A 27,484-nucleotide genomic window follows, 5' to 3' on the forward strand; every position below is an offset into this window, starting at 1 on the left:
ACATGGCCTGTCACTAAATACAAAAAAGGTACTACCATGTTGATTTGTTTATCTGAGTTTTAGACTTTTTCTTTGAGGTGGAAAAAGTGGCAAGTGAGATCTGTTAATTTGTAGAGATCCCCTTTAGCTAGCTGTGCTCTAAAAAAAAAATTCTGTGTACTTCTGAGTACGAGAAGAGCAAAAATAAAATTGTGACTTACAGAAACCAAGGTCTGAATGGCCATCTCATCTTGCTGAGACCAGGGTTTTGAAAGGCCACCGATTCTCTTGATGAACAGATGATGCCACTTGTGCCTCAGGTCAAACACCCATTCTGCCAACTGACAGCATAATCCAAAGTCAGGTCATACAGCCTGCAAGCACTGAGTGCATTCGTAAGAGAAATAATCGACATTCAATCAGCATTAGAGCAAGTGATTCATTTAAGAAAACACAATCAACCATTTGCAAGCGTAAGTTAGTAATAGGCTAAATGAAGTGATCCTCACTACTATTCATAGCAAAGTCAGCATTTTTTCTTTTATTCGTTTATTTAAACAGGTTAAAACTCATTGAAAATAAAAATCTCTTTTACAAGAACGACCTGGGCCAAGTGGCAGCATCACAATATGAAACAAACATTTAACATATTAAAACCATATTACAGACAAAACAGTTTATGTGTGCACATATTAAAACAGTGTACCGTATCGTTAAATAAGACATTTACAACTACCACAGCTTTTCTACAAACCTTCTAAGGAAGATTTAAAAGTGGTCCGAGAGACCAGACCTCAAACTGAGTTTTGGAGCTCATTCCAATCTGAGGGGCCAGAGAACTGAAGGCCTTTTTTTTCCCTGTTCCTCCTGAGAGGAGGAACCCATCTTCTGAATATAGCCTATAACTGATAGTAGGTTTGCTAGTGATGTGTGACTGTAAATATGATGGAAGCAGACCTAGTAGTAATGATTTGTAGATGAAGATGTGCCAGCGAATGAAATGGCGCATAAAAAAGATTATCATCCAAAAGAAAATGAATGACTAACAGAAGGCTACACACTGACATGATCATTCAGTCTTCTGGGACAGAACCTAAGAGGCTATACCCAGATGTTTCCAAAGTGTGGGGTAATGATACAGCTCTTAACACTGCTATGACCGTTAATCCTGTTTCCTCCACTTATACCACAGGTTACAAATCAAGTCTGATGTGTTGTATGAAGTGTTATTTTATTACTGTTGATGGCAACATTTTCACCTCATTGTCCATTTGAAAGATGAGCCAGTCGTCAATCTTCATCTCGGCGGAGTCCTCTGTGTCGCTATCACTCATGTCACAAGCTGGACTGTCTGAAAGAAAGCATGAGAAAAGGATCTTCTTAATCAAACTCAGTTGTGCCAAACCACCAGAATGTTCTCAAACAAAAGTGTGTTTCCTGGCAATGGGATGAAAATTACCAAACAGTGCACACATCATTTTCTGTCTTTAGTAACACAAATTCAAAATCAAATAGGTTATTTATACCAAAAGCAGAGACATTCTACGTAAACATGTACGCTCAGCAGCATGTACTTGTAGAATGCTACAATTTTGATCACATGACATTTTCATACGATTCAACCACAAGGTTGATAGTCAAATCAGACTCCTACGAATCGAATCGTCAAATAGTCGACTATTCTAAGACACCATTACAAAATAAGTCATAAAAGTATGAATGATTCCTGTTGATATTGGATTGGATTGATATCCGCATCGGTATCAAGGCTGCAATATCGAAAAAAGTTGTACTGTATTGAGACACCCCTAATATACAGTATATGCTGTAAGACTACAAGTTTAACCCATAAGAATCTACAGTTATTTTCATTAAAATGACGTGGATATACCACATACAAGACATTTGTGATGTTTTTGTAAAATACTACTTACTAATCCATGTCAAAGATGTGTGATGTTACATACAGTCATGGAAAAAATGATTAGACTACCCTTGTTTCTTCAGTTTTTTGATCCATTTTAATGCCCGGTGACACTAAAGGTACATTTGTTTGGCCAAATATAATGATGCTAACAAATATAGCTCATAAGTGTTTCATTTAAGAGCTGATATCTAGCACCTTCCATGGTTTTCTTGATAATAACCAAAATCAGTTAAGTTCTTACATGAATGGCTATAGCAAATAATTTAACTCTTATGATCTATTTTTGTTGTCATTGTTATATTTGTCGAAACAAAGGTACCTTTAGTTGCATCAGGCATTAAAATGACCAAGAAACTGAAGAAACAAGGGTGGTCTAATCATTTTTTCCATGACTGTATGTTAACTCGATACATAACTCTAAACACATAACGTCAGCAACTTTTTACAAACCAGGTACGACAATGCATGCTGGGAGCCGGCATCACTCACAATTAGGGGTGTGACAAAACATCTTTATCTCAAAGTATTGCAATGCTAAACCCTACTATGGATTATCAATACGATCTCGCCTTGTATCTTTTTTTTTATTATTCAAATATAGCGGCAATAAACTTTTAGCGACGTCCCTTCTCACTGAGTCGAGTCACTAAGCTAAAGAGCTAGTCCAAGTCAGTTGTTTTGGTGGAGAATTTGGTGAGAATTGCAATCAATCAAGTCGCCATAAGAAGGGCAGACGATGCTGAAGGATAATTCAGGCTTTATTGCTGGGTTTCAACCATGTGACCTGGAGGCAGTTTACAGTACATCACTTCCGGTGATGCTTAAGTGGCCACATAAACACTCAGTATGTTGGTGTAATATTTTGGAGATGAAAGCAAATAACGGTGCATGTCGTTGAAATGACTTGCTCCGACTGTGGGAGTATACATGCTGTGATGTATGAAGACATAAAATAGTTGAAAACGAGAAGGATCGAAAAACAGTGAAAGCTTATCTCAGCGTCAGACATAATGAAAATAATGCCTCTAACATGTTAATTTGCGTTCTTACACCAACTCAGTCTGCATGAATATATTCTGGTATGTCCTTCACTGGCACTGTTTGCCGCACTGGCAAAGTTGGCAAAGTCTGAGCTCCATAGCCGGATGTTTCAGTTTCAGACGGATTTCACACACTATTTCTGGGCTGCTAGAAGCCCTGGACCCTGCCACACTTCTTCGTAGATTATCTCTGGACAGTCCTCCAGCTGGCAGGTTTAGCCAGGGTGCTGCTCTGGAGCTCAGGAGGCACACCTGGACTATATACGCCTTTTAGTCATCATAGGGTGGCGGGGGCATGTGGGAGGCGGAGGTGTGTGGAGCCCCCGGCGGATGCAGGCATGTGTAAACATAAATACACAGATTCCAATATGTGTTGCAGACTTTTCCCCTCTTTTATATGTTATTTTTCTACGCTGTTTTCTTGCAACAGAGCAGGCTTTGTAATCCTGGCAGTATGTTTATGGTGGATATTGAATAATTGGGCACTTACACAGTTGGGGCATTTAGATGAAACGGTATGAGGATATGACCAAACTACAGCTTTATGTTATGAGGCAATTATTTTTGCATTTCACATTTTGGAGTTCCAAAAATGTTTTAGTATAGTTTTAGTCTAAATTGTGCTTGTTATTGCTCGCTGCAAACTGGAGCGTGTTCATACTCGGCTCCACTCGACGAGAGGGACAGGGTTAGCAAATACATTTCAACACGTTGATATTAAAGTGCTGCTGGCGCGTGTCACCATAGCATGTTATGGGTTAAAACGCGTTAACCATTTTTTTTTAGGCACGATGAACATGTACATGTCCTGTCTGAAAGTGGCAGAAAGTTTGGCAGCACCTCTACTGCGGAAGTCACTGAAGAAGAAAACTCAAACAACAGTGCTACGGAGGATGCGAGCAGCGAAGTTAAACGTAAAGATGCGGCAGTATAGTAAAATCAAAAGTGCGGGCTTACTTTGGCTTTAATAGTACGGATGGATGAAACAAAGCTGGATGAGGACTTTGCAAGAAGTGTCTCAAGAAAATAGGACACGTGACCAGCACGACAAACGTGCTACGAGCCATAAGAAAATAGGAACGCTGCTCCAAATAACATCATCTGAGAAGAAACTTCCACTCTTAGTCATTATGCCTCTACTAAATGACAAATTACCACAAAATAGCATAAAGACACTGACCTCACAGTGTGAGTGGAGATCTACTTTGTAAATAAAGTACAATTTACACGTTGCCAGTCATATAAGTAACAACGCAAGTAGCTCACCTCTCCTTTCCATTTGTCAAAGTAGCTCGAACAGTGCTGAAAGTTAAGAGAAATCTGCACAGGAAATAAATGCATCCTAAAATATGAGTTTTTGTACAAAAATGTGAGTTGTGGATACCAATATATTCTGGCAAAACAATCTCATTTTGTAAAAGCAGCTCTAAAAAAAAAAATAAATAAATAAAAGTTTGAGACAAATGGCCTAAGCTATCATAATATTGTACTTACATGTCTGTTTAAAACAGAAATGTTGATTTTGTCCATTCAAAGGCAAAATACTTATTTTTATGTTTCTACTAATAGATTTGATCCTGTTTACAGTTATGTTGCACTAAAAGTGTCATTGCACTAAAAGTGCAGAATTTAACTATGACATTAGTTTTCTTTCATTCTTTTTTGTTTCATCTTATTGCCGTATAGAGATATTATCGTTATCGTGAGCCATGTATCGTAAAAGGTGTCGTGAGGTACCCTGAGATTCCCAGGCCTATAAGATAGATATCATTAACATTACCATTAACATTAACACAGAACCCATCATTGAATCGGAATGGTGGTTTGAGGTTTAATTTGGACCCTGTGTTCAGCAGGTTACTGAGACCAAAACCCACAGCTCTTAGTCATGCAAATGAGGTGGAGCCAGGGCCGAGCCAGAACAATAGATGCTAACGAGCCAGTATCAGAGTCGTTCTTACCCAACTACGGGGAGCTACACTTCCCTTTGATCGGAGGTGCTAATGGGAGGAGAGGATTAGACCACCACTCCTCCCACTCTTAGTGTAAGGAACCAATAGGAGGAGGGCATTGGCACACCAATTCCGCCCACTCGTACTGTATTTAAGGCCTAGGCTACCAGCACTTGTTAGTTCGCTGACGAAGCTCTTCGGATGAGGAGCGAAACGTCCGACACCTTCTTCACAGAAGTACAGATGACGTCTCAAGAAGCCTTTCCATCGATTAACATTAGTTGTTTATGTCACCGGTTTGAGAACAGAATATGAAATCTGAAGTGAACTTTTTACAGACGAATTACGAGACAGCTTGACTGTGTGGAAAAAAATGTTACAATGTCATATCTATTTGAAAATAATATCACACTCTTGCCAGTACCTGTACAACTCTTAGTGTGCAAACATCAACTTCCATAAAACAAAAACATCACACACACCTACATTTGAACATGTTCTTAGATGAAGCTAGGATGAGAGTACCTTTCTGAACAGAAGCTTCATGACGGGTGAAGGTGAGAGGTCTGGAACTTCCTCCAAATATTGCTACAGTAATGGGCGTCACCAAAGAACAACAGCGAACACTGGCAATCCTATGGCCTCGGCTCATTTCATCATAGACCAACCAGTCTGTGGGAAGGGTCTGGGATGACTTGGATGAAATATCCTGGAAGAAGTAAAAACAAAGCAATTGGACGACTGAATACTACATCATTGTTTTGTCTCATGATTAGTGGCATTTTTGTTGCTCTATTTGAGATTGTAGACATTACATGGCTGTGATGACATTAAGGAGCACACAGAAGAAGACCTCTCCATACTTTGCTGCTCCTTGACGCTCCCACAAAAGAAATGTCAGAATGAACTACTACTACTTTGGGAATCTGGAAGAAAATTTTTGGAAAAGTTCCTACCCTAAGACAATGTGTAACGCCCCCCAAGCAGGCAAAAATGTCATTTTTATTGTATTTTTTTATTATATAACACCAGATGACAGCAGTTTTAGGAATTAGTAATTAGCAATAGCATTAGAATAGCAATTTAAGGATAATTTCACATAGAATATGCCTATACATTGTTCTTTTATTTAACAAACTAAACTGTCTTGTCTTATTGATCCTATTGACATGACAGCATGTCATTTCTGTCTCTACATGCTCACGTTTAAAATTTCTCATATACTCTCTGTATCATGTGTGGAGGAGCGATCACATTCATGAAATGACATCTTTATTGTGACTGGATTATTTTGGAGCCTTTCTATTATAAGAGTTTGTCAAATGTAACTGGAGGAGCAATTGCAATACGGCTACCCATCGCGTGTGCACATACACAGACACACTCTCTGCTTGTCCAAGAGTGCACCCCATAAGTAATGATTTAGGAGCGACTGCATTACAGTCAGCAAAGCTGGTGTTTTCCCTGTAAACCTACGGAAACACCTGACACCGCGCGTAATAATCACACTGCAACGTTATCTCCACGTTTGATGTTTTGTGTTTGCTATTGTAAAAAAAACATCTTGTGAGCCAAAATCACTTTTTGCTTCCCTGTGGAGTTAAAAATAGTCATGCATACCCCTTTCTGTTGGGGGTGACTCAGGATGGATGTGGGGTGAAAGTGGACTTTCTTCTCCTTGTTACTGCAGGGCAGTTTTGTCTCTTGGTTAATGTGAACCAGATTTGGGTACATGCCCGCAACCAGGGCTGCCTTCACCACAGCCCAGTTTTCTGAGTTGATGTTCACGTTGCGGATATCACCATCCCCATGGGCCCTGACAAAACCTGCAGCATAAACAAAAATTATAAGGGCCGAAGACATTCAACTTCAGTATTTCAAGATTTTAGGATAACAGAAGACAAACAAAAGTGAAAAATAAAGAGATCATTTTTCACTGTTGGAAAAATAATTTTGCCGTAAAAAAAAAAAGGAATTCTAAACAACAGGTGGGCAAAGTATGGCTGGTTTTGTCGTTTGGCACAGCTCGTCTCACATCTACAGGATGGTGGCGAGTGCTCATCTAACTGTTGTAGGTCACAATAAGCCACTGTTAAAAGCCTTTGATAAAGTAGTATCTTCAGCGCCCTCAAGTGGTTCAAATAGATGGACCTCTGCAGCTTGGAATTATGGCCATTCTACCAATATCCCATCTAGAACCTAATTAAATTAACCTACAAATTTACAGGATGGTCACAATGGTCACTTCTGTCAATACACCTCTGAGAACTGTAACTTTACGGCAATACTACAACACATCAATAAGCCATTTAAAATATCAGCTATCTTTCTAAAAATTAGCAGAATTGCCTGCATTTTCTCCCAGGCAATTTGTACTATTTGTCTAATGTTTGAAGTATTTCTTGAAATGTTGGCTTTTCAGTAGGGGTGTCAGCATTAAAAGTTCCAGCTTGTAGTTGATCAATGCCAGCTCATTGTTTTTGTTACTACTGGTCTTTGTCTAATTCAGTCAAGGCTGTCCAGCTGTCCTTTGATATTTATATTAAAAAAAAAAGATATAGGCCTACATATATTTAAAAGACAAATCTTTGTGTTTTTATTAGTTCTTAGTATGATACATTATGCCTTTTTGATCTATTTTTCTACTTTTGCCATTTATTTTATTTCTGCAACAAGCCACGTTCCAAAGAAGGCCACTTCACCATATTTTGGACATCCATGCGTGTTTCGCCAGGAAGGCGAGGTGTTGACAGCCGACAGAGGAGTCTGTCCAAGCTCTGCCTTCTTGGCTGTGTCATGGTAAGGAGTTGGCCAGCTACCATGTCGCTAAATTGTAACACGGACCTCTTCTACCTGTGAGGTGTGTTATAAAGTTAGCGCTCAGACAAATGTAACAAGAGTAAATAGAGGTCTGAACATCTACATGTTCTGAACTGACAAATCTTAAGTAAGTTTGATCAAATGTAGACTTACTACAGCTTCTGCTTGGAGATTAACACGGATGCAGCTTACCTTGTAATAACATTTTACTTAAATGTAGCTATGTGACTAAGAACAACTTGCTTATTTTAAGACTCATAATATTCTTAAAAGTCAGAAGAAAAATATTCTAGTTCTAAGAATTCTAGCCAAGCAAATCTTGGTTACCCCATTGGCAGAATTTTTTTGCTTGAAATAAGAAAAGTTGTCTCATTTTAATATAATGTGGGCTTCTTTCAGCTATATCTGGTGACTTTCCAAACCCTCTTAGTGACTTCTTTTTCCAAAAGCAACTAGCGACAAGTGATAGGACTGATATTTGGAGATGTAAAAGTGAAAGGGGTCCACCGCCTCACAGCAGTCACAAGCGGTCAATGCACAATCAGTCCCCGCTATCTGCCTCTACCAGAGTCACAACCTCGGCGATTAGCACGTCACGTGCTCTGAGCACATAGCTACAGAGCGCTTCTTATAAAACATACTGCTATGCTCTCGTTAATTATATAGTTGTAGTTTACTGTGCAGTAATTTGCATCAGACTCAACTCAAAGCTCCCTCGCCTTTTTAATCTCCAGTGAGACTCACTGCATACACGAGCCTACCTCTTCCCCCTGCCTTGCTCATCCAATTAGAACGCAACGTGTAGATGCATTCACGGACTTGCGGTGAGTCGGATATTTCACATTCTTTTCGAAAATGCACATTTCCCCTACTTGGGTGTTAAAAAAATCAAATCAACTCGCTCAGTGAAGGAAGCCCCAACAAGGAGGCTCAAGAGCCGCATGCAGCTCCGGAGCCGCAGGTTGCCGACCTCTGGTCTATAGGAAAATCTATCCTAAAGAATAATACTCCTACATCTAGAATATGTAAAACATTTTGCTTATATCTAGCCTCATAAAAGCAAATGTTATCTCAATTTATGAATCTTAGTATTTGTATTTAGTATAGTATAGTACAGTATAGTATTTGGCTTACTTCTTACCTTGTAATAAGAACATTTTACTTAAATCTAGCTATGTGATTAAGAACAACTTGCTTATTTTAGGACTCATTATATTCTTAAAACTCACAAGAAAAATATTCTCGTTATAAAAATTCTAGACAAGCAAATTTTGCCTACCTCATTGGCAGAATTTTTTTGCTTGAAATAATTGTCTCATTCTAAGATAATTTAGGCTTCTTTCAAGTATGGCTGTTTTTGCAGTGTATTTGTGGCTGTGGCTTCCTTTTTTTATTTTTTTTTTTTAATGGGCTCATGGCACATTGTAGAAATAAAATAAACAAAATACACGGCAAGAATGGAAAAATGGAGCAAAAAGGCATAAAAATTCTGCACATTTTTTGAGAACAAATTTAAAGACTTTTAAGACCTTTTCAATACTTTTAAAAAATTACATGCACATGCGTCATGGCAAATTAGATGATGATGCCATCTTGCCCAAAAGTTTTCCCACCCCTGTTCTAAAGAGAATAAAAGTGTACTGACCAATAGCGCGAAGCTGTCCCATTAGTTGTGTTCTCATGCCAAGAATCATGTCCATGGTGGCTTGGGATAAAAAGTTCTTTTCACAGAAGGCTCTCTCCCAGCCATCATTACGGGCCTTCTGCCATGCCTAACAACACAAATGATCATTTTAACATTGGTTAAAATAGACCAAGATCATCAAGAACAAAATAATTTGTCACATCATTATCTGATCAATTGATGTTTATTTTTATTCCAGAAAGTCGGCCACCAAAACACAATCAAAAATAAACTATCCCTTACGTGGAGTATGGGAATGACACATTCTTTCCTAGCATGTAAATCCTCTCATGATTTGTGGATGCTGGTTGAACTCTTAAACTACCTGGAATGCCCTCAACAGGGCCATGTGGTCACTGAAGGTGTTGGAAGAGAAACGTTTGCGGCATTGAAGAGCAGCTCTCTTCTGAGAGCCCTGGGCAGGAAGAACAAAGGGATCCCGATAGCCTAGCGTACAGGCAATGGTCAAAACGGGGTCCAGACATTTGAGCACCACCGCACACAGCACCATTTTTCCCAGATGGGGCTCCACTGGTAGATCGGCCAGATGGAAGCCAAGATCAGTAAGGTCTTCATTTGGGTTTAGGGCATCTATTGTCTTGAAGGAGAAGATGTGGGTGAAATAATGTGTATACATGTGTGGTGTCTCACGAGATATGATTTGTTACCTTAAGCATCTGCACAGCACTCTTTACAGCATGTAAAAGAGGAGGTTGTGGAGCTTTGGATAAGAATTCCATTATTGGACAGGGAGTCAGTAGTTTGGTCTGCAGACATAATTCCTAACAAACAAACAAACATGCACACATCATGGCATGGTTAAAAGTAACTGCACATTCACAGTCACGACCTCCTTCCTGATGGTAAAGGCAAAAAGCTTTCTGGCTGTGAACGTGGTAGGATTGTTAAATCGCACAAACAAGGTCTTTTGCAAAACGCCATTGCTGCCAAGGTTGGACGCAGTAAGACATTTGAAGGATCCTGAGACTGATGGGGAAAACAGTCAATGGTAGACCCCAAAAAATGGTACCTCTGCTAAAAGCCAGCTATCCAACTATCTGTGAAGACACATTTTTTTGTTAACCACTTTCAAAGACAGAAAGCCCTTTTGCCTTTGTTTTCAGGAGGTCATGGCAGTGTGAATGTCTGACACACAATTAGATGAAAGGCAGATTTTAGCGCAGATTTTGGCATTTCAAGACCATGGTTTTAAATTCTTGATCTTTTCAATTAAATGCAGTGTTTAATAAATTGCCATCTCTATTTTTTGCCTCTTGCTCCTGTTTCTTCTTTTTGCATTTAAAGTTCTCATTGCAATTTTTTCTCCCAGTCTTAAGAGAAAATAGAAAGTCCTCGAAAGAAAATACAAAACTTCAAGTAAAAGCATACTTGTAACAGGGTTCCTACGTATTTGAAAATTCAAAATTCACAACTTTTTCCAGACTCAGTAAATAGATGTGTATCATGAGAGGTGCAACAATTAATCAATGAATCAACGGTTAATAGTTTATCCAATTCATCAACAACTATTTTAGTATTTGGTTAATAATTTTTAGATATACAAATGTAAATATGCTTGTTTTGCTTCTCATAATATTAGGACTTTTAAAAATTTTCATTTTTTCTTTAATACTTAAACTCTATGCAACTAAAATGAAATTATTTTTCCTCATAATATTACATGTTTATTTTATTTTTTTCTCATTAGAATACAACTTTTTCTATTAATATTTTGACTTTCTAAAAATTTCAGCAGTTTTTTCCATTTCTGCTGGTGTTTTTTAAAAATATTTTCCAACTATTTAAATCTTGTTTTTTCTTCTTGTAATAATGATTTTATTCCCATAATAATTTGACTTTATTCTCATAACATTCTGTTTTCTGCAACCTAATTTTCAAAAAATGACAAATGTATTTGTTGTTTTGTTTCTTTCTCATATTACATATTTTTCTTTAATATCTCAACATTATGCTACTAAAATTACATTATTTTTGCTCATAATATTACAACAGTCTTGTAAAATTTAGACTTTTTCTCATTAGATTTCATTCTAACATCCTGTTAGAAATTTCTCTCTTAATATTTTGAATTTGTTCTTGTAAAATACTGCTGATTTTCCTGGTTAAATTATATTATTATATAAATTAGATTTTCAGAATGTGCAGCGGGCCAATTACAATTTTTTTGTTTTAAAAACAGCCGAGGGCCACACTTTAGACACACCTGATGTAAATAAATTATGGAATTAATGGTTTGTTTTCATTATTCTGAATATGCATGCCATTATGTCACCATATAAATTCCAGAAGATTGTAGCTATGTAAGGTAGCTCCTAGGTTCCCAAAGTGTTCGAATCTCCGTTGGGCATCTCTGTGTGGAGTTTGCATGTTCGCTGTGTGCGTGCGTGGGTTTTCTCCGGGTACTCCGGTTTCCTCCCACATTCCAGAAAACATGCATGTTAGGTTAATTGGAAACTCTAAATTGCCCATAGGTATGAATGTGAGTGTGAATGATTGTTTGTCTCTATGTGCCCTGCGATTGGCTGGCAATCAGTCCAGAGTGTACCCTGCCTCTCGCCCGAAGTCTGCTGGGATGGGCTGCAGCATACCTGCGACCCTAATGAGGATAAGCGGCAGAGAAAACAAATGGATGGGTTCCCAAAGTGGGGTATGCCAATTGTAATAGGGAGTATGTGAATAAAAATTAAAAACAATTAGTGCCTAACACTCAATTACAAGTGCACTTCACGCCACAAATGAGAACGGAGCAGAAAGACAGCACACACAATGTTGTTCATTGTTATGTGTGCATCATATAAACAAACAAGTAAATTTGATTATTATTTTATGCATTAATAGTGTTTAATCTCACAGATTTTATTTATATTGGTGTTCCAATCCCCGTACGGTGCAGTGGTCAAAACCTGTCATTGTGATTGTGGCTTTATCGTTGGTTGTATGTATTTTTGTACTTCAAATACTGCTTTATCGTGATTGATAAACTTGTAAAACCCTTCAATTTGGTAATAAATTATTATGCAGATTTAAACCGTAGATCGTCAGTGGACAAAAAAAGTGATGGTCAAATTCAAGTCATTCAAACGGAAGAATACCAACATCAAACTGGAAAAAAAGATAGGTAGGATAATTACTTATCTGTTTATCAGTGTTCATGTAAAACTTTACCATGTACCATGCTTTACGTGTAACCATGCAAAATACACATTTTGACCCAGAATTACTTTAAAATTAATGAATCAATTAACTATGTTGAATATTTGTAAAAGACATGTTGGATGACTACTTACATTTATCAGGCTCATGTCAAACGTTATACAAAATGTGACCATGCAAAATACACAATTCTGACCTGAAATTACTATTAAATCAATACCAGGGGGTACATGGTTTCAGGTCAAATGTCTGAAGGCGTACGCCACTGTAAAAAGCTTGGCACCCACTGATGTAGCTCATACAAAGAGTTGGAGGAGTGTAAGGGCAGAGGTCTCGGCCATTCAACCCGTCAATCTTCCCAAATGTTTTCCAGGATGCGTCGCCCACTGTGTGCTCTCACACAAACATCTTAGCTGCCCTAGCAGTCATATCGATTCATTTCTTGTTATTCAGAATTTGATCTTGTAGAAAACAGAAAAGTGGTAACAGTCTTGGAAACATGAATAATTTTCCATACTTTTCCAGATGTGGAAATGTATCAAACACTTGAATTTGAAAATATAAGAAATTTTGCAGGAAAATGGCGGGAATAAGTGATAACGCCCTCCCCCAACCCTGCCGTTTTCCCTGGAGAATTCTGTAACATCCTATTTGTAATTCCGCATGTGTGTGTCTGTATATTTTCCAGGGAAAACTTTCAGCATTTTCAAGCATAAAAATGTCCTAAATTAAATGAAATACTAATACAGTTTAACTGTAGTCTACACTGTTCACTAGGTGGCACTAGTAACACACAAAACACTTAATTGCCAACGACAGGCTTTTATTATTTTATAATTATTTGTCTCAAAACAGGCACAATAACAACAACATAATAATAATGATACTAACTAACTACAAAAATATTCTGTTTGTTAATAGTGAGTCTACTTAGTGGAAATTCGCTTATCACGCAATAAAGGAGCGATTACGCTACTGTTGCTTGTACAAAAAAAGCACATGGACTTCAACATTTGTGAGTAATTGTTAACTTTTGACTTGATAGGTTGGCGGTTCAAGGTAAGCCTCATTGTGGTTTCTTGAATATATCTGTAAAACGTTTCACCTAATGCCACGTAACAAAAAATTCTATGACAAAAGTTCAAATGTGAATGTGGTTACCTGCAGAGGCATCCGCAGCAGCTGTGGAACCTGAAACTCCTGCATGTTGCGGAACCTTAGTTGGCTGAAGAGGTGAAAACAAATCCCTGGCTGGCAGCGCCCGGCTCTGTGAAGATGCAAAACTTTCAGTTCCTGTGCAATAACTGGAAACTGAGAATGAAGGATGCACTCACACCACCAAAAACATTAATTACTTCTAAGTGAATTTTTTGTATGTACTGCATGAAGGACACCAGTTATTGCTGTGTGAGCTGACGTGTGCCTAAATGAATTGACAATTACAGTATCACACAGATGCAGAAGACAGAAGACAATGCTGTCCCCTGGGGGAGCACGGCGAGGACAATCCCCTGCTGATTTTGCAAGTTTAACCCTTCCAAAGAAATGAACATGCCATTTTTATGGTAGCTTTAGAGATAGAATGTAAAAAATATCCGGATAAAAAATATTAAATAAAGGTTATAGATTAATTTGTATTTAATTGATGTAAATAAGTATTTGATTCCGATAAAAAGGAGGTTTAGCAGAAAGCCTTGTTGGCAAGCACACATTTCTTCAGGTTGCTCACCAGGGTTGCACACACCTCAGGAGGGATTTTGATGGTGAAAGAAACATTACCCAAAACAGAATGCTGTTGTTGGATTTATATTCTCCATTTCTCGAATGAGTCCACTTTGATGCATGCAAAGCACTTCATCACATTCTCCCAAGCCTTGTGCAAGTCATTCAGGTGTTTTAACGTTGAACGTTCAGATGGGTTTGTACATGTGTCTTCCTGGGCAGGGGGACCTTGTGGCCACTGGACTGCTTTTCTTGCTGACTGTGCTCCCAACTCCCTTGACATCATCAACCAGGTCCTACCTTATCATCATGGGTTGCTCCTTCACCTTTCTCACAATCATCCTGACCCCACCAAGTGAAATCTTGCATGGAGGGTGATTGGCCGGTCTCTTGGATCTTGGACCATCAATAGTGCTCTCTTTTTCACTAAATGTATTTTTATTGCTCTTGTAGTCCATTCCAGTCTTGTGCCGGTCAACAGTCTTGTCCCTGAGGTCAGCTCTTTGGTCTTGCCCATGGTGGTGGAGGGGTTTGAATGGAAGAGGGTGTTCGTGTGACAGGTGTCTTTTATCCACATAATGAGTTGAGATTAGGAGTAAAGGGACAGGACTTATTTGTGTGTGTCAGGGGCAGATAACTACTCTGTGGGGGTCACAATGCTTGTTAGTTAGCAGTGACATGTGGTGAAGTTCATGGCTGGTGAGGCACTGGTGAGACTCCTTTGCAGCTTTTTTATGTTAATATGGAATATACAATACTGTAACTCACTTTGGGTTAAAAAATGTTTTCAGTTATTTTCCATACTAGCCTAAGACACACATTCTAAATAGGGACATTAGTTCTGTTACCTTCCTTTTCGTTGAAGAGCACTGGCTTTTGAAATCCAAACTGTTTTTAACATCGATACACGGCTGACGGTATCAAAGGACTTCTACAAAAGCAGAGTCACTTGTTTAGTAGTGATTACAGGCAAGACATTTACTGTTATGTTAATGCTGTAATGTTATTATTCTGGGGAAGTCAGAGTCTTCCATGGAGACTGTACCTCTTTGACTTTTCCAGAATCAATGACAAAAACCACATCATTGATGGTGATGCTTGTCTCAGCAATGTTGGTGGAAAGAATCTGAAAAAGGACAAAATACTTATACAAACATGTCCATTTGTGGGGGAGAGGTCAAGATGATTGTGAAAAGAAAAATTATTTAGTTTTACTATGACGTACAAGTTGCGGATGGAGCGCAAACACGAAAATGGACTGAAAAACAATCCTGTGTTCAACAATCTCATGACCCAAGTGAACACTTCAATAAAATCCTTACAAGGGTGCTGGACTGATAATAAATATAGCAACAGGGACTTACGATCTTCCTAATGCCAGGCGGGGAGGTCTTCATTGCTTTTTTCTGCTCCGTGCTTGGCATGTCGGAATGGAGTGTGAACACCTGGTACCTAAAAAACAAAAGAGAGTCAAACACGCCATGTGACTGCTCTAATGAGTAAGTTCTGAGCCAATAGAAGTGGTATATTACCATCCTAATTAATTGATTTCTCAGGTCTAAATATACTGTAGATCAGATCAGATCAGTCTAATGAAAGCTACCTGCTATGCAATCAAATCCTATATTGGGTAACAGTAACATTGTTTGACTTAATCAAACACCGCTTGGCTTCACTAGAAAAAATATTCATCAGCAGAGCAAATACGTAGTAAACAACAAAGACTTTTTAGAATAAGGGCAATACGACTAAGAAAATAAAACATAATACATCCCATTCACATAATTCTAATGGACAAAATACTTCACATCACCTTTGGGAGAATCCCTGGAATCTCTTGTCATCATAGAGGATGCGGTCCCTGAGTGACACAATCTCATTATATCCAGGAAGAAAAATAAGTACTGCGCCTGAAGACAGAAAAAATAAGAAATTCAGCTACATGACTATTGATTGTTTGTGTATATCTTTATGTATACACATTTATTATTCATTGTTTTATATTTATTATTAAGGCTGTCAAATGATTACAGATTTTAATCAGATTAATCACAAGTTTCAAATGAATTAATCAGGATTAATCACCATTTGCAACTACGTCTGAAAGACGCTCATTTTTTCATTTCACACACACACACACACACATAAATACACATACACACACACACACACACACACATATATATATATATATATATATATATATATATATACACACACATATACACACACACACACACACACACACACACACACACACACATATACACACACAACACATTTACGTTGTACCAGGCATTAAAATGGATCAATAAGCTGAAGAAACAAGGGTGGTCTAATCATTTTTTCCATGACTGTATGTGCATATATATATATATACTGCTCAAAAAATTAGAGGAACACTTCGAAAACACATCAGATCTAAACTGGGGGAAAAATGATCTTGAATATCTTTCCTGATAATCAGTGGGTGATGTATTAGTAACAAAATGATGCCACATAATTTGATAGAAATGAAAATGATCACCCTATAGAGGGGGGAAATCAAAGACACCCCAAAAATGAAAGTGAAAAAATGATGCAGCACACTGGTCCATTTTGCCAAAATGTCATTGTAGCAACTCCAAATGATTCTCAGTAGTTTGTGCGGCCCCCACGTGCTTGTACGCATGCCTGACAACGTCAGGGCATGCTCCTAATGAGACTACGGATGGTGTCCTGGGGGATCTCCTCCCAGATCTGGACTAGGGCATTAATTAGCTCCTAGACAGTCTGAGGAGCAACCTGGCGGCGCCGGATGGACCTAAACATAATGTCCCAGAGGTGTTCTATTGGGTTTAGGTCAGGTGAACGTGGGGGCCAGTCAATGGTATCAATTCCTTCATCCTCCAGGAACTACCTGCATACACTAGCCACATGAGGTCGGGCATTGTCGTGGACCAGGAGGAACCCAGGTCCCACTGCACCAGCGTAGGTTCTGACTATGGGTCCAAGGATTTCATCCCAATACCTAATAGCAGTCAGGGTGCCATTATCTAACCTGTAGAGGTCTGTGCGTCCTTCCAGGGATATGCCTCCCCAGACCATCACTGACCCACCTCCAAACCGGTCATGCTGAATGATGTTACAGGCAGCATAACGTTCTCCACAGCATCTCCAGACCCTTTCACGTCTGTTGCATGTGCTCAGGTTGAACTTGCTCTCATCAGTGAAGAGCACAGGGCACCAGTGGTGTAGTTGCCAATTCTGGTGGTCCATGGCAAATGCCAATCGAGCTCTACGGTGCTGGGCAGTGAGCACAGGGCACACTACAGGATGTCGGGCCCTCAGGCCACCCTCATGGAGCCTGTTTCTGATTGTTTGGTCAGAAACATTCACACCAGTGGCCTGCTGGAGGTCATTTTGTAGGGCTCTGGCAGTTCTCATCCTGTTCCTCCTTGCACAAAGGAGCAGATACCGATCCTGCTGAGGGATGAAGGACCTTCTACGGCCCTGTCCAGCTCTCCTGGAATAACTACCTGTCTCCTGGAATCTCCTCCATGCGTCCAGGTCCCGCAGTGATGCCCTGGTCCAGATTTGGGAGGAGATCCCCCAGGACACCATCCGTAGTCTCATTAGGAGCATGCCCCGACGTCAGGCATGCGTACAAGCACGTGGGGGCCACACAAACTACTGAGAATCATTTTGAGTTGCTACAATGACATTTTAGCCAAATGGATCAGTGTGCTGCATCATTTTTTCACTTTCATTTTTGGGGTGTCTTTGATTTCCCCCCTCTATAGGGTGATCATTTTCATTTCTATCAAATTATGTGGCATAATTTTGTTACTAATACATCACCCACTTATTATCAGGAAAGATATTCAAGATCATTTTCCCCCCAGTTTAGATCTGATTTGTTTTCGAAGTGTTCCTCTAATTTTTTTGAGCAGTGTATATACACATACACTCCTGATCAAAATCTTATATAATATTACATATCAGACTTCAAATATGGCAAAAAAATAATAATGCATAGTTTGGGCTGTCAAAAATAATACGTTAACTAAATTAGAACTAAACTAAATAGTTTAATTTTGGTTTTAGAGTGATTAACGCATGACAGCAGGCTGAGGCACAGTATAACATCCCCACAGAGTCTGACGCTCTTTAATAAGTTAACACATCAACAGCAGTGCTATTCCTAACACTATACAGCCTTGATCAAAATCTTAAGACCAGTTGAAAAATTGCTAGAATTTGCATTTTGCACATTTGGATCTTAATGAGGTTTTAAGTTGCACTACAATATGCAAAAGCAAGAAGGGGGAGTGAGCAAAAAACATTTGGAACATTTGGAACAACAACAACAACAAAAAACTGAAATACATTTATCACCTGATCAAAAGCTTAAGACCACAGGCTATAAAAGCCAAAATCTGCTCAAAATGCTTCAGGTGGTGCAGGGCGGTCAAATGGCGAATGCTTACGTGCAGACGTTGCAGCGGGCATCCCTCGTGACTGAGGGCTCTCGTCTGTGTGGTAACAGCTGGGTTTTTCAACAGGACAACGCTGCAGTTCACAATGCTTGCTTGACCAAGGACTTCTTCAGGGAGAATAACATCACTCTTTTGGACCATCCTGCATGTTCCCCTCATTAAAATCCCATAGAGAACATTTGGGGATGGATGACAAGGGAAGCTTATAAAAATGGCCATCAGTTCCAGACAGTTGATGCCCTTGGTGAAGCCATCTTCACCACTTGGAGCAATGTTCCCACTAGCCTCCTGGAAACACTCGCATCAAGCATGCCCAAACCAGTTTTTGAAGTAATTAACAAGAACGGTGGAGCTACTCATTACTGAATCCTACTGAGAAAAACATTTTTTCTGGTTTGGAGAGTTTTTTGTTATTTTTTGATCGATGGTCTTAAACTTTTGATCAGCTGATAAACAGCCTATTTCAGTTTAATTGTTTTCAATAAATTACTTTTTCAAAGTGTTTTTTTGTCTCACTCCCCCTTCTTGTTTTTGCATATTGTAGCTCTACTTAAAACCCAAGAACCAAATTAAGAGCCAAATATGCAAAATGATAATTCTAGCAATTTTTCAACTGGTCTTAAGATTTTGATCAGGAGTGTATATATATATATATATATATATATATATATATATATATATATATATACACACACAGTATATTTGTATTAACAGCTCTAAATGAACAGAAAACTTAAATCAAGCTTAAAGATACCACACGTTTCACTAGTCTCGTTTCAATTGAATCTCATTTTAACAGTCTTGTTATGAGCAATGAGGGGTTGCTTAGTGTATTTCCAAGCAGTGCTAGTTAGGTCTTGCGCTGACACATAGAAACCATTATTATCGTCATTATTCCAAATAAGCGAGTTTTATTGATTATGTTTTACATCAAGAGTTACTTTGAGTTTAAGTGCTAAGAATAGCCACTTATTGTTTTTCTTTGTCTTTCTATTTATTGAGACCACACGTACACACATAATACTTTGTTCTGATGCTCAGGTTGTCAGTGAATGCACCTCATGTCAGTGTGGCAGACTGTTGTTCTTGAGGAAAGACGTGTTTGTGAGATACAAACACTCCTGATCAAAATCTTAAGACCAGTTGAAAACTATCAAGAATTTACATTTTGCACAGTTAGATCTTAAGGAGGTTGTAAGTAGAAAATGCAAGAAATGGGAGTGAGACAAAAACATTTTTGGGCAAGTAATATATTGCAAACATCCATTAAAGTGAAAGAGGCTGTTCATCGGCTAATCAAAAGTTTAAGATCACAGCCTTTAAAAGCCAAAGTCTTGGAACAATGGCTGCTGTGGTTGGACGCAGTAAGACAGTCATTTGAAACTTCTTCAAAGATCTTGAGGGTTATGTAACAAAAAAGTCAAGTGCTTGACTTAAAACAATGGCACCGGCCCTGAGCCAGAGGATCCCATTTGCTGTCCGTCATAACCATCAGACGGCAACAGCGAGAGAAGGCTTTAAAAAACAAAAAACATCTTCAAGGGCCTCGTCTCCTTCAAGGCCACAAAATTGCCCGTTTGGAATTTGCACGGGCACCAAACATGGGACACTGAAAGGTGGAAGAAAGTTTTATTCTCTGATGAGGAAAAAAATCTAACCTTGACGGTTCTGATGGCTTCCGAAATTACTGGCATGATAAGGAGATTCCACTGAGATGTTTTCCATACGGTGAAGGGGGCACCATCATGATCTGGGCTTCTTTTTCCTTCAAGGGAACAATGAAGCTTCAGGAAAGGCTTCTTGAGACGTCATCTGTACTTCTGTGAAGAAGGTGTCGGACGTTTCGCTCCTCATCCGAAGAGCTTCGTCAGCGAACTAATAAGTGCTGGTAGCTTAGGCCTTAAATACAGTAAGAGTAGCATTTGCAAGACTAAGAGCAAAATGAGGTGAAGCCAGGGCCGAGCCAGAACAATAGATGCTAACGAGCCAGTATCAGAGTCGTTCATACCCAATTCAGGGAGCGACACTTCCCTTTTATCGGAGGTGTTAACAGCAGGATAAGATTATACCACTACTCCGCTCAGGCTTAGTGTAAGGAACCAATAGTAGGAGGGTGTTGGCACACCAATTCCGCCCACTCTTACTGTATTGAAGGCCTAAGCTACCAGCACTTATTAGTTCGCTGACGAAGCTCTTCGGATGAGGAGCGAAATGTCCGACACCTTCTTCACAGAAGTACAGATGACGTCTCAAGAAGCCTTTTCCTTGATGGACAACTCCTGTACGACTGAGAGCCTACACAGATGAATGAAGCTTCAGGTTGTGCAGGGGCATCAAACAGCAGCTGGCTATGTGTAGATGTTGTAGGGGGCATCCCTCATGACTGAAGGTCTTTGTGGTAATGACTGGCTTTTTCAACAGGGCAACGCCGCACTTCACAAAGGACTTCTTCCAGAGGAATAAGCTCACTCTTTTTGACCATCCTGCATGTTCCCCTGATCTAAATCCAACTGAGAACATTTGGGGACGGATGGCAAGGGAAGTTTACAAAAATGGACAACAGTTCCAGACAGTGGGTGCCCACCGTGAAGCCATCTTCACCACCTGGAGCAACATTCCCACTAGCCTCCTGGAAACACTGGCATCAAGCTTGCTCAAACCCATTTTTCAGCTGATTAACAAGAATGATGCAGCTACTCATTAAGGAGTCCTTTTATGAACATTTTATTTTAGAAAAATGTATTTTATATATTTATATGTATATTAGGGGGGTTTCTGGGTTTTTTTTTTTAGCTACAGCCTTACACCTTTGATCAGCTGATGAACAGCCTATTTCACGTTGATGCTTGTTCACAATAAATTGCTTCGTCAATTTTTTTTGTTCACTCCCATTTCTTTTTTGCATTTTAAAGCTCTACTTAGAACCTCTTAAGATTCAAAAGTGCAAAATGTAATTTCTTGCAATTTTTCAACTGCTCTTAAAATTTTGATCAAGGCTGTATAGTGTTAGGAATAGCACTGCTGTTGATGTGTTAACTTATTAAAGAGCGTCAGACTCTGTGGGGATGTTATACTGTGCCTCAGCCTGCTTTCATGCGTTAATCACGCTAAAAACAAAATTAATTAAACTATTTAGTTTAGTCCTAATTTAGTTAACGCATTATTTTTGACAGCCCAAACTATGCATTATTATTTATTGCCATATTTGAAGTCTGATATGTAATATGAATTGTTTTGTTTAAGGGCTAGTAAAGAGGTAAGTAATGAACCACACCATCACTCATGGTTGAGCAAATCTTGTACAGCAGGTCCATGATGAGATCTAGATCCACAAACTCATCATCAAAGTTGCCATGATACAGTGTGAGGACCTCCTGGTCTTCGGTTCTCAACTCAGCAGTGGCACACTGAACCAGAGCAAGCTCATCCCGGCTATGCATCGCTCCCAAGGGACTGTAAAATGTGAAAGCGAACATGTAATTCAGGGCTTTTCCACACAAGGTCACACAATATGAGTAACCAGGTTGAGGTTGTATAAGAGGGCATATTTACTTTGTCATGTCTGGACATACTGTAGTTTGCCATCAGTGACGTGCAGTCAGGGGAGGCAGGTGAGGCTCTGTTTCTCTCTGAGTCCAATTGTTTTTCACGTTTTAAGTAAAAGTGGCTGCATTTGTACATTTCCTGATCAGGGTAGAAACCTAAGATGAAGTCGCCGCTTATGCGCAAGCCCTGCCTACCATCTTGAGTGCACTCAGTGTGTGCACTGAGTTGGATCATGGCGCCTGCCAGTTTTTGCCACGTTTGTCAGCATGTGGCCAATAATATAATGTTGCAGAAACATGTATGATACACCATGACTTTTTACAGCCTGTGTAACGTCTTTAATGTAAGGATGGCATCGTTATTCTTGCTAATCCAACAATAACATACACAAAAATGGCACACAAGGAGGTGCTTGCAGTTCTCACTTCATCCTGATAGGTGAAGGTCTGCGTGAACTGAATGGTGCTTGTCACTGCCGTCCTTCCATACAGGAAAAGCCAGCTTTTTTTGACAGCTGTTGAGCTGCAAGTCAGATGCATTAAGTATGTTTTTCTGCTCTGCTGACGGAATGAATGAATTTTTGTTGTAAAAAATTTGTTGGCACGTATCACTCGTCTCAATGAGCAGCGGGTGCTGCTCTGGGCACCTTCCCCATCTCAAAGCACTGACAGGCGGCTCAGTCTTGTTGTGATATTAAAAAAAAACAACAACAACAAACAGAAGAGACAGAATAAAGTTCATTTGTCTCCCACAATGTTATTCCTCTCTCCTACAACGTTCATTACAATTACATGCAAATGCAGCATCGCCCATTGTGCAAATTAGATGATGATCTGTTTTAGGGCCACTGTTATTCTCACTCTATTTCTCCATTGTTTTCAGGACCTCTGCGCTGTCCATGCCGGCTGCCGCAGTTGAAGTTAAAAACATTTAAAGACAATCAGAATGTTTGGAGTGCTGTTTAAGAATATTTAGACTACCGTATGAATATTTAGAATGCAGTCAAAGTGCAGTTAGAATATCTTTCAATTGCTGTTCAATATTTTCCCACTTTTAGCACTTTAGCATGCTAAAAACATTCGGGCTGGCTACAAGAATGGGCCGTAATATTTTCAATGCACTCAGAATGTAGTCAGAATTTTTACAATGCACTTTGAATACGCAGAAATAAACAAAACAAAAACCCCAAAATGTATACCATTTTCATTCTGACAGCTTTCTGGCTCATTCCGCCTCTAGTGTGACTCGGGCAGGGGTCACCAACGTTTTTTCTTGCGAGAGCTACTTTTAGAAAATGAAAATGGCCACGAGCTACTCATTTTTGTAGAAATGATTTTCATACCTTATTTCAACCCAAACAAAGCAAATATGCTTGTTTTACCAAAACATTCACAAAATGCTGGTATCCACAACTCACATTTTGTGTTTCAGAATACATTTCTTTGTAGTGTTCTCACATTATTAACTGAAAACCTGAATGAAAAACAGGCCTGCGGGCGCCTCATGTGGTCGTGGGGGGCTACCTGGTGCCCGCGGGCACAGTGTTGGTGACCCCTGGACTAGGGTATTACATGCACTCATCACGGCAATGAATGTCATGCCAACATGGGACTCTTAATGATTCATTTAAAACCATTCTTTTTCCAGGATGGGAAAATAATACATCTTCAACGAGTTCTAAAAACAAAAATAGGGTGTGCAAGTAGTTTTAATTTATTCTCACTCCATTTGGCACTGCTGGGACAGCTACTTCGTTCTTTGGCATTGCTTCTCATTTTTATGCTGATAATGTGCAATTGTATATTTTCCCATTGTCTTTGAGGATCAGTCAGATCAGATAACCAAACTTGGAGCCTGGCTTGTTACTATTAGGAGCTAGTTATCAAGGCATTTCCTGTTAATACAGCAAAACAGACAATTTGTGGCCATCAGACAGCACCACTGCAGAAGTTTTTAAGGCCAAGCTGAAGTCCCACTTGTTTCCTGCTTCATTTGATTCTTAAACCTGTGTTTGCTTTGTTGTTAAAGCGCTCTACAAGTAAATTAATATTCATATTTTTCATGCATGTGTGCACGCGTTTGTGTCGGTGTTCCTAAGTGAACATGATACTCACATTGAGGACTGGAGAAGATCTACAGCCTCGGCTTGCTGGAAATGTTGAGCAAAGTCTAAAGCAGTCCTATAAGAAAATAAAAAGAATTTAGTTTGACAAGGTTGTACGACTACATCTTAAGTCAGTATAGATGCTTTACCATCCGTTGGAAGCCTTTAGGTTGACATCAGCCCCCATGCTAAGCAACTGCTCCATCTCAGTGAGGAACCCTCGACCTGCTGCCACCATCAGCGGTGTTGCTCCTGTTTCACTGTGCATGTAGTCCACTAAGCACATGAAGACAAGCACGAAGAAACAACTTTTCATATGTATTTATATTATTTTTGTCTTGCTGGGAATTACATAATAATAATCACGTTAGTTCAGGGGTATCCAAAGTGCAGCCCAGGGACCATTTGTGGCTTGCGACTGCTTTTTATCAGTCCTCAAGACATTTAAAAAATACAAATAAACAAGAAAACTAACAAAAACAACTAGAAAAATTGGAAAAAGCAGTTATTTTAATAGAATGAAGTAGAAATATTACGATAACGTCATAATATTAATGTAAAAAATTTGTACCATTATGACAAAAAAAATGTACAAGCAGAACTTTGTAAAACTACGAGAACACAAATGTACTTTAATATATGCAAATATTGGCAGCAAAAGAAAGAAAGCTGCAATTTTTGGAACATTAGGCTGGGGAAAAGTTGTGATATTACGAGAATAAAGTCAAAATAATACGAGAATAAAATCAGAGTTTGGGAACAAAAAGAAGACAGTTGAAAAATTTTCAAAATTCAAAAACGACTGAAAAATGGAAAAACCAGTAGTGGAGAAAAGTAATAACCCACGTTTTCACCTACAATGCAAAGATGATGCATTTTTTTCTGCAAATATCTAACTTGTTAGCGTATCTACATGGGTTGGTTTACAAAATGTAAAATATCAATGTTTCACCATATCCTTTGATTTTACCGCATGCGGCCCGCCCTGGGAAAAGTTTGGACACCCCTGCATTAGTTGAAAACTTTGAATGAGGACACATTTTACTCAGCACAGTCACTGAATATCTCAAGCATTTTGAAATCATCAGACAAAAGTCGAGTTGCAAGTCTTTCATGATATTATCAAGTTGCGTGACGGGTCCACACCTCTAGTAAAAACTAAACATACAGGCTCAAATATCCAATATGCATACAACCCCATTAATACTTGGTGAAACGTCCCTTAGCAAGTTTCACCTCAAATTGTACTTTCTGGCCAGATATTTGACCACTCTTGTTGGTAGAATTGGTAGTTTGTTTCAATTGGTTGGTTTCCAGGCACAGAACTGACTTTTAAACATAATACACAAATGTTCTAGGCTGGAGGGCAGAACTTTGGGAAGCCATTCCCTAAGGTTAATGTTAGTCTGCTTTATCCATTCCAAAACCTGTTTTGATTTGTCCTGTTGGAACATCTAATTGTGTCCAAGTTTCAGTCATTTAGTTGATTTGAGATGAAGGTAAAGAATTAGGAGGTAGTAGTTCTTCATGATTCCATCAACTTTATATCAGTACCACTGGCAGTAAAACATCTCCAGATGACAGTTGTTGCAGTGTTCTTACGTTTGAAAACCTCACCTTGATTCCGACAAACATAGTTCTTGTTATTGTGGACAGGGAAGTCTATCTTTGTCTGGCCTGAACATCAAACTTTGGATTGTCCATGTGGACAGCTGTATATTTCAGTTGAGATTGAAGGTCTTGATTTTGTAGCAGGGTCTTCTTTATGGGTCAGCATCCTGTCAGTCCATGGTGATGTAAAAGTGTCTTCAGTGTGGACAGTGGCACTGGTGTTCCAACACTTTACACTTCATGGCAGGATTGAGTCTTGATGCTTCCTGAATTGTTCCTCAACATCCTAACCAACCTGAGGGGTCGACGTAGGGTCTTCTTCCACACCTTGGTATGGTGGTATAACTTGTACAATTGTTTGAAGTGATGATGTTGGAATGTGCAGTTGTTTAGAAATGTCTCCAGAAGACTTTCACAACTTGTGTAAATCTACATTTCTCCTTCTTAGATTTTCACTGACTTACTTGGACATTCCCATTCTTCTGAGTATTGCTTGATCCAATAAGTACTGTCAAACAAACCTTTCATGCTGCCAAAGACAAACGCTCAGCTGCAGTCAATCATGATCCATCCATCCATCCATCCATCTTGTATGCCGCTTATCCTCATGAGGGTCACGGGTATGCTGGAGCCTATCCCAGCTGAGAGAGGAGGGGTACACCCTGGACTGGTCGCCAGCCAATCGCAGGGCATATATAGACAACCGATCATTCACACTCACGTTCATACCTATGGACAATTTAGGGTCGCCAATTAAAAAAACATTCATGTGTTTGGAACGTGGGAGGAAACTGGAGTACCCTAAGAGAACCCACACATGGGGAGAACATGCAAACTCCACACGGAGATGCCCAACGGAGATTCGAACCCAGATCTTCCTGATCTCCTGACTGCGTGGCCAACAAGCTAACCACTAGGCCACTGTGTGGCCATCGATCATGATCACTAACAAAAATCGTATAGGGCTTGGTCCTGTCAAAATAAAAAATTAAAATAACATTCTGGAAAGTTCAGCACCACTTATAACATTTGGGTTGCTGTATGTATACACTGGTGTGAAAAAATGTTTGCCCCACTTCCTGATTTCTTTTTTTTCCCTTAAATTTTCAGATCAAACAAATTTCAAAATTAGTCAATGACAACACAACTGTACACAAAATGCAGTTTTTAAATGACACTTTTTATTAAGGGTCGAAAAAAAATCCTAACCTACATTGGCTTTGTGTGAAAAAGTGATTTCCCCCTAAACCTAATAACTGGTTGGGCAGCAACAACTGCAATCAAACGTTTGCAATAACTTGTAATGAGTCTCTCTGCAGAATTGTTGTAATTCAGCCACATTGGAGGGTTTCCAGGATGAACCGCCTTTTTAAGGTCATGCTACAGCATCTTAATCCATCTTAATAGGATTCAGGTCAGGACTTTGACTAGGCCACTCCAAAGTCTT

The 27,484-nt window shown here is 39.2% G+C and overlaps 1 protein-coding gene across 3 annotated transcripts in view; it reads right to left on the reverse strand.

Annotated features, from left to right (window-relative positions):
* LOC129170156 (3'-5' RNA helicase YTHDC2) overlaps window positions 1-27,484 on the reverse strand; it is a 61,486-nt gene that overhangs the window by 9,372 nt on the left and 24,630 nt on the right. For all 3 annotated transcript variants that reach the window (XM_054757406.1, XM_054757408.1, XM_054757407.1), the window contains 15 exons: window positions 24,576-24,702; window positions 24,437-24,502; window positions 22,051-22,229; window positions 16,112-16,208; window positions 15,663-15,750; window positions 15,344-15,424; window positions 15,147-15,229; window positions 13,738-13,843; window positions 10,071-10,184; window positions 9,728-10,000; window positions 9,364-9,490; window positions 6,519-6,724; window positions 5,424-5,607; window positions 1,239-1,330; window positions 201-320 (listed from right to left, as the gene is read on the reverse strand). In XM_054757406.1, coding sequence (XP_054613381.1) covers window positions 201-320; window positions 1,239-1,330; window positions 5,424-5,607; window positions 6,519-6,724; window positions 9,364-9,490; window positions 9,728-10,000; window positions 10,071-10,184; window positions 13,738-13,843; window positions 15,147-15,229; window positions 15,344-15,424; window positions 15,663-15,750; window positions 16,112-16,208; window positions 22,051-22,229; window positions 24,437-24,502; window positions 24,576-24,702 — 1,943 coding nt within the window. The remainder of the gene's footprint in view (window positions 1-200; window positions 321-1,238; window positions 1,331-5,423; window positions 5,608-6,518; window positions 6,725-9,363; window positions 9,491-9,727; window positions 10,001-10,070; window positions 10,185-13,737; window positions 13,844-15,146; window positions 15,230-15,343; window positions 15,425-15,662; window positions 15,751-16,111; window positions 16,209-22,050; window positions 22,230-24,436; window positions 24,503-24,575; window positions 24,703-27,484) is intronic.

This window comes from Dunckerocampus dactyliophorus, chromosome 17 (assembly GCF_027744805.1).
Source record: "Dunckerocampus dactyliophorus isolate RoL2022-P2 chromosome 17, RoL_Ddac_1.1, whole genome shotgun sequence".
Taxonomy (NCBI): domain Eukaryota; kingdom Metazoa; phylum Chordata; class Actinopteri; order Syngnathiformes; family Syngnathidae; genus Dunckerocampus; species Dunckerocampus dactyliophorus.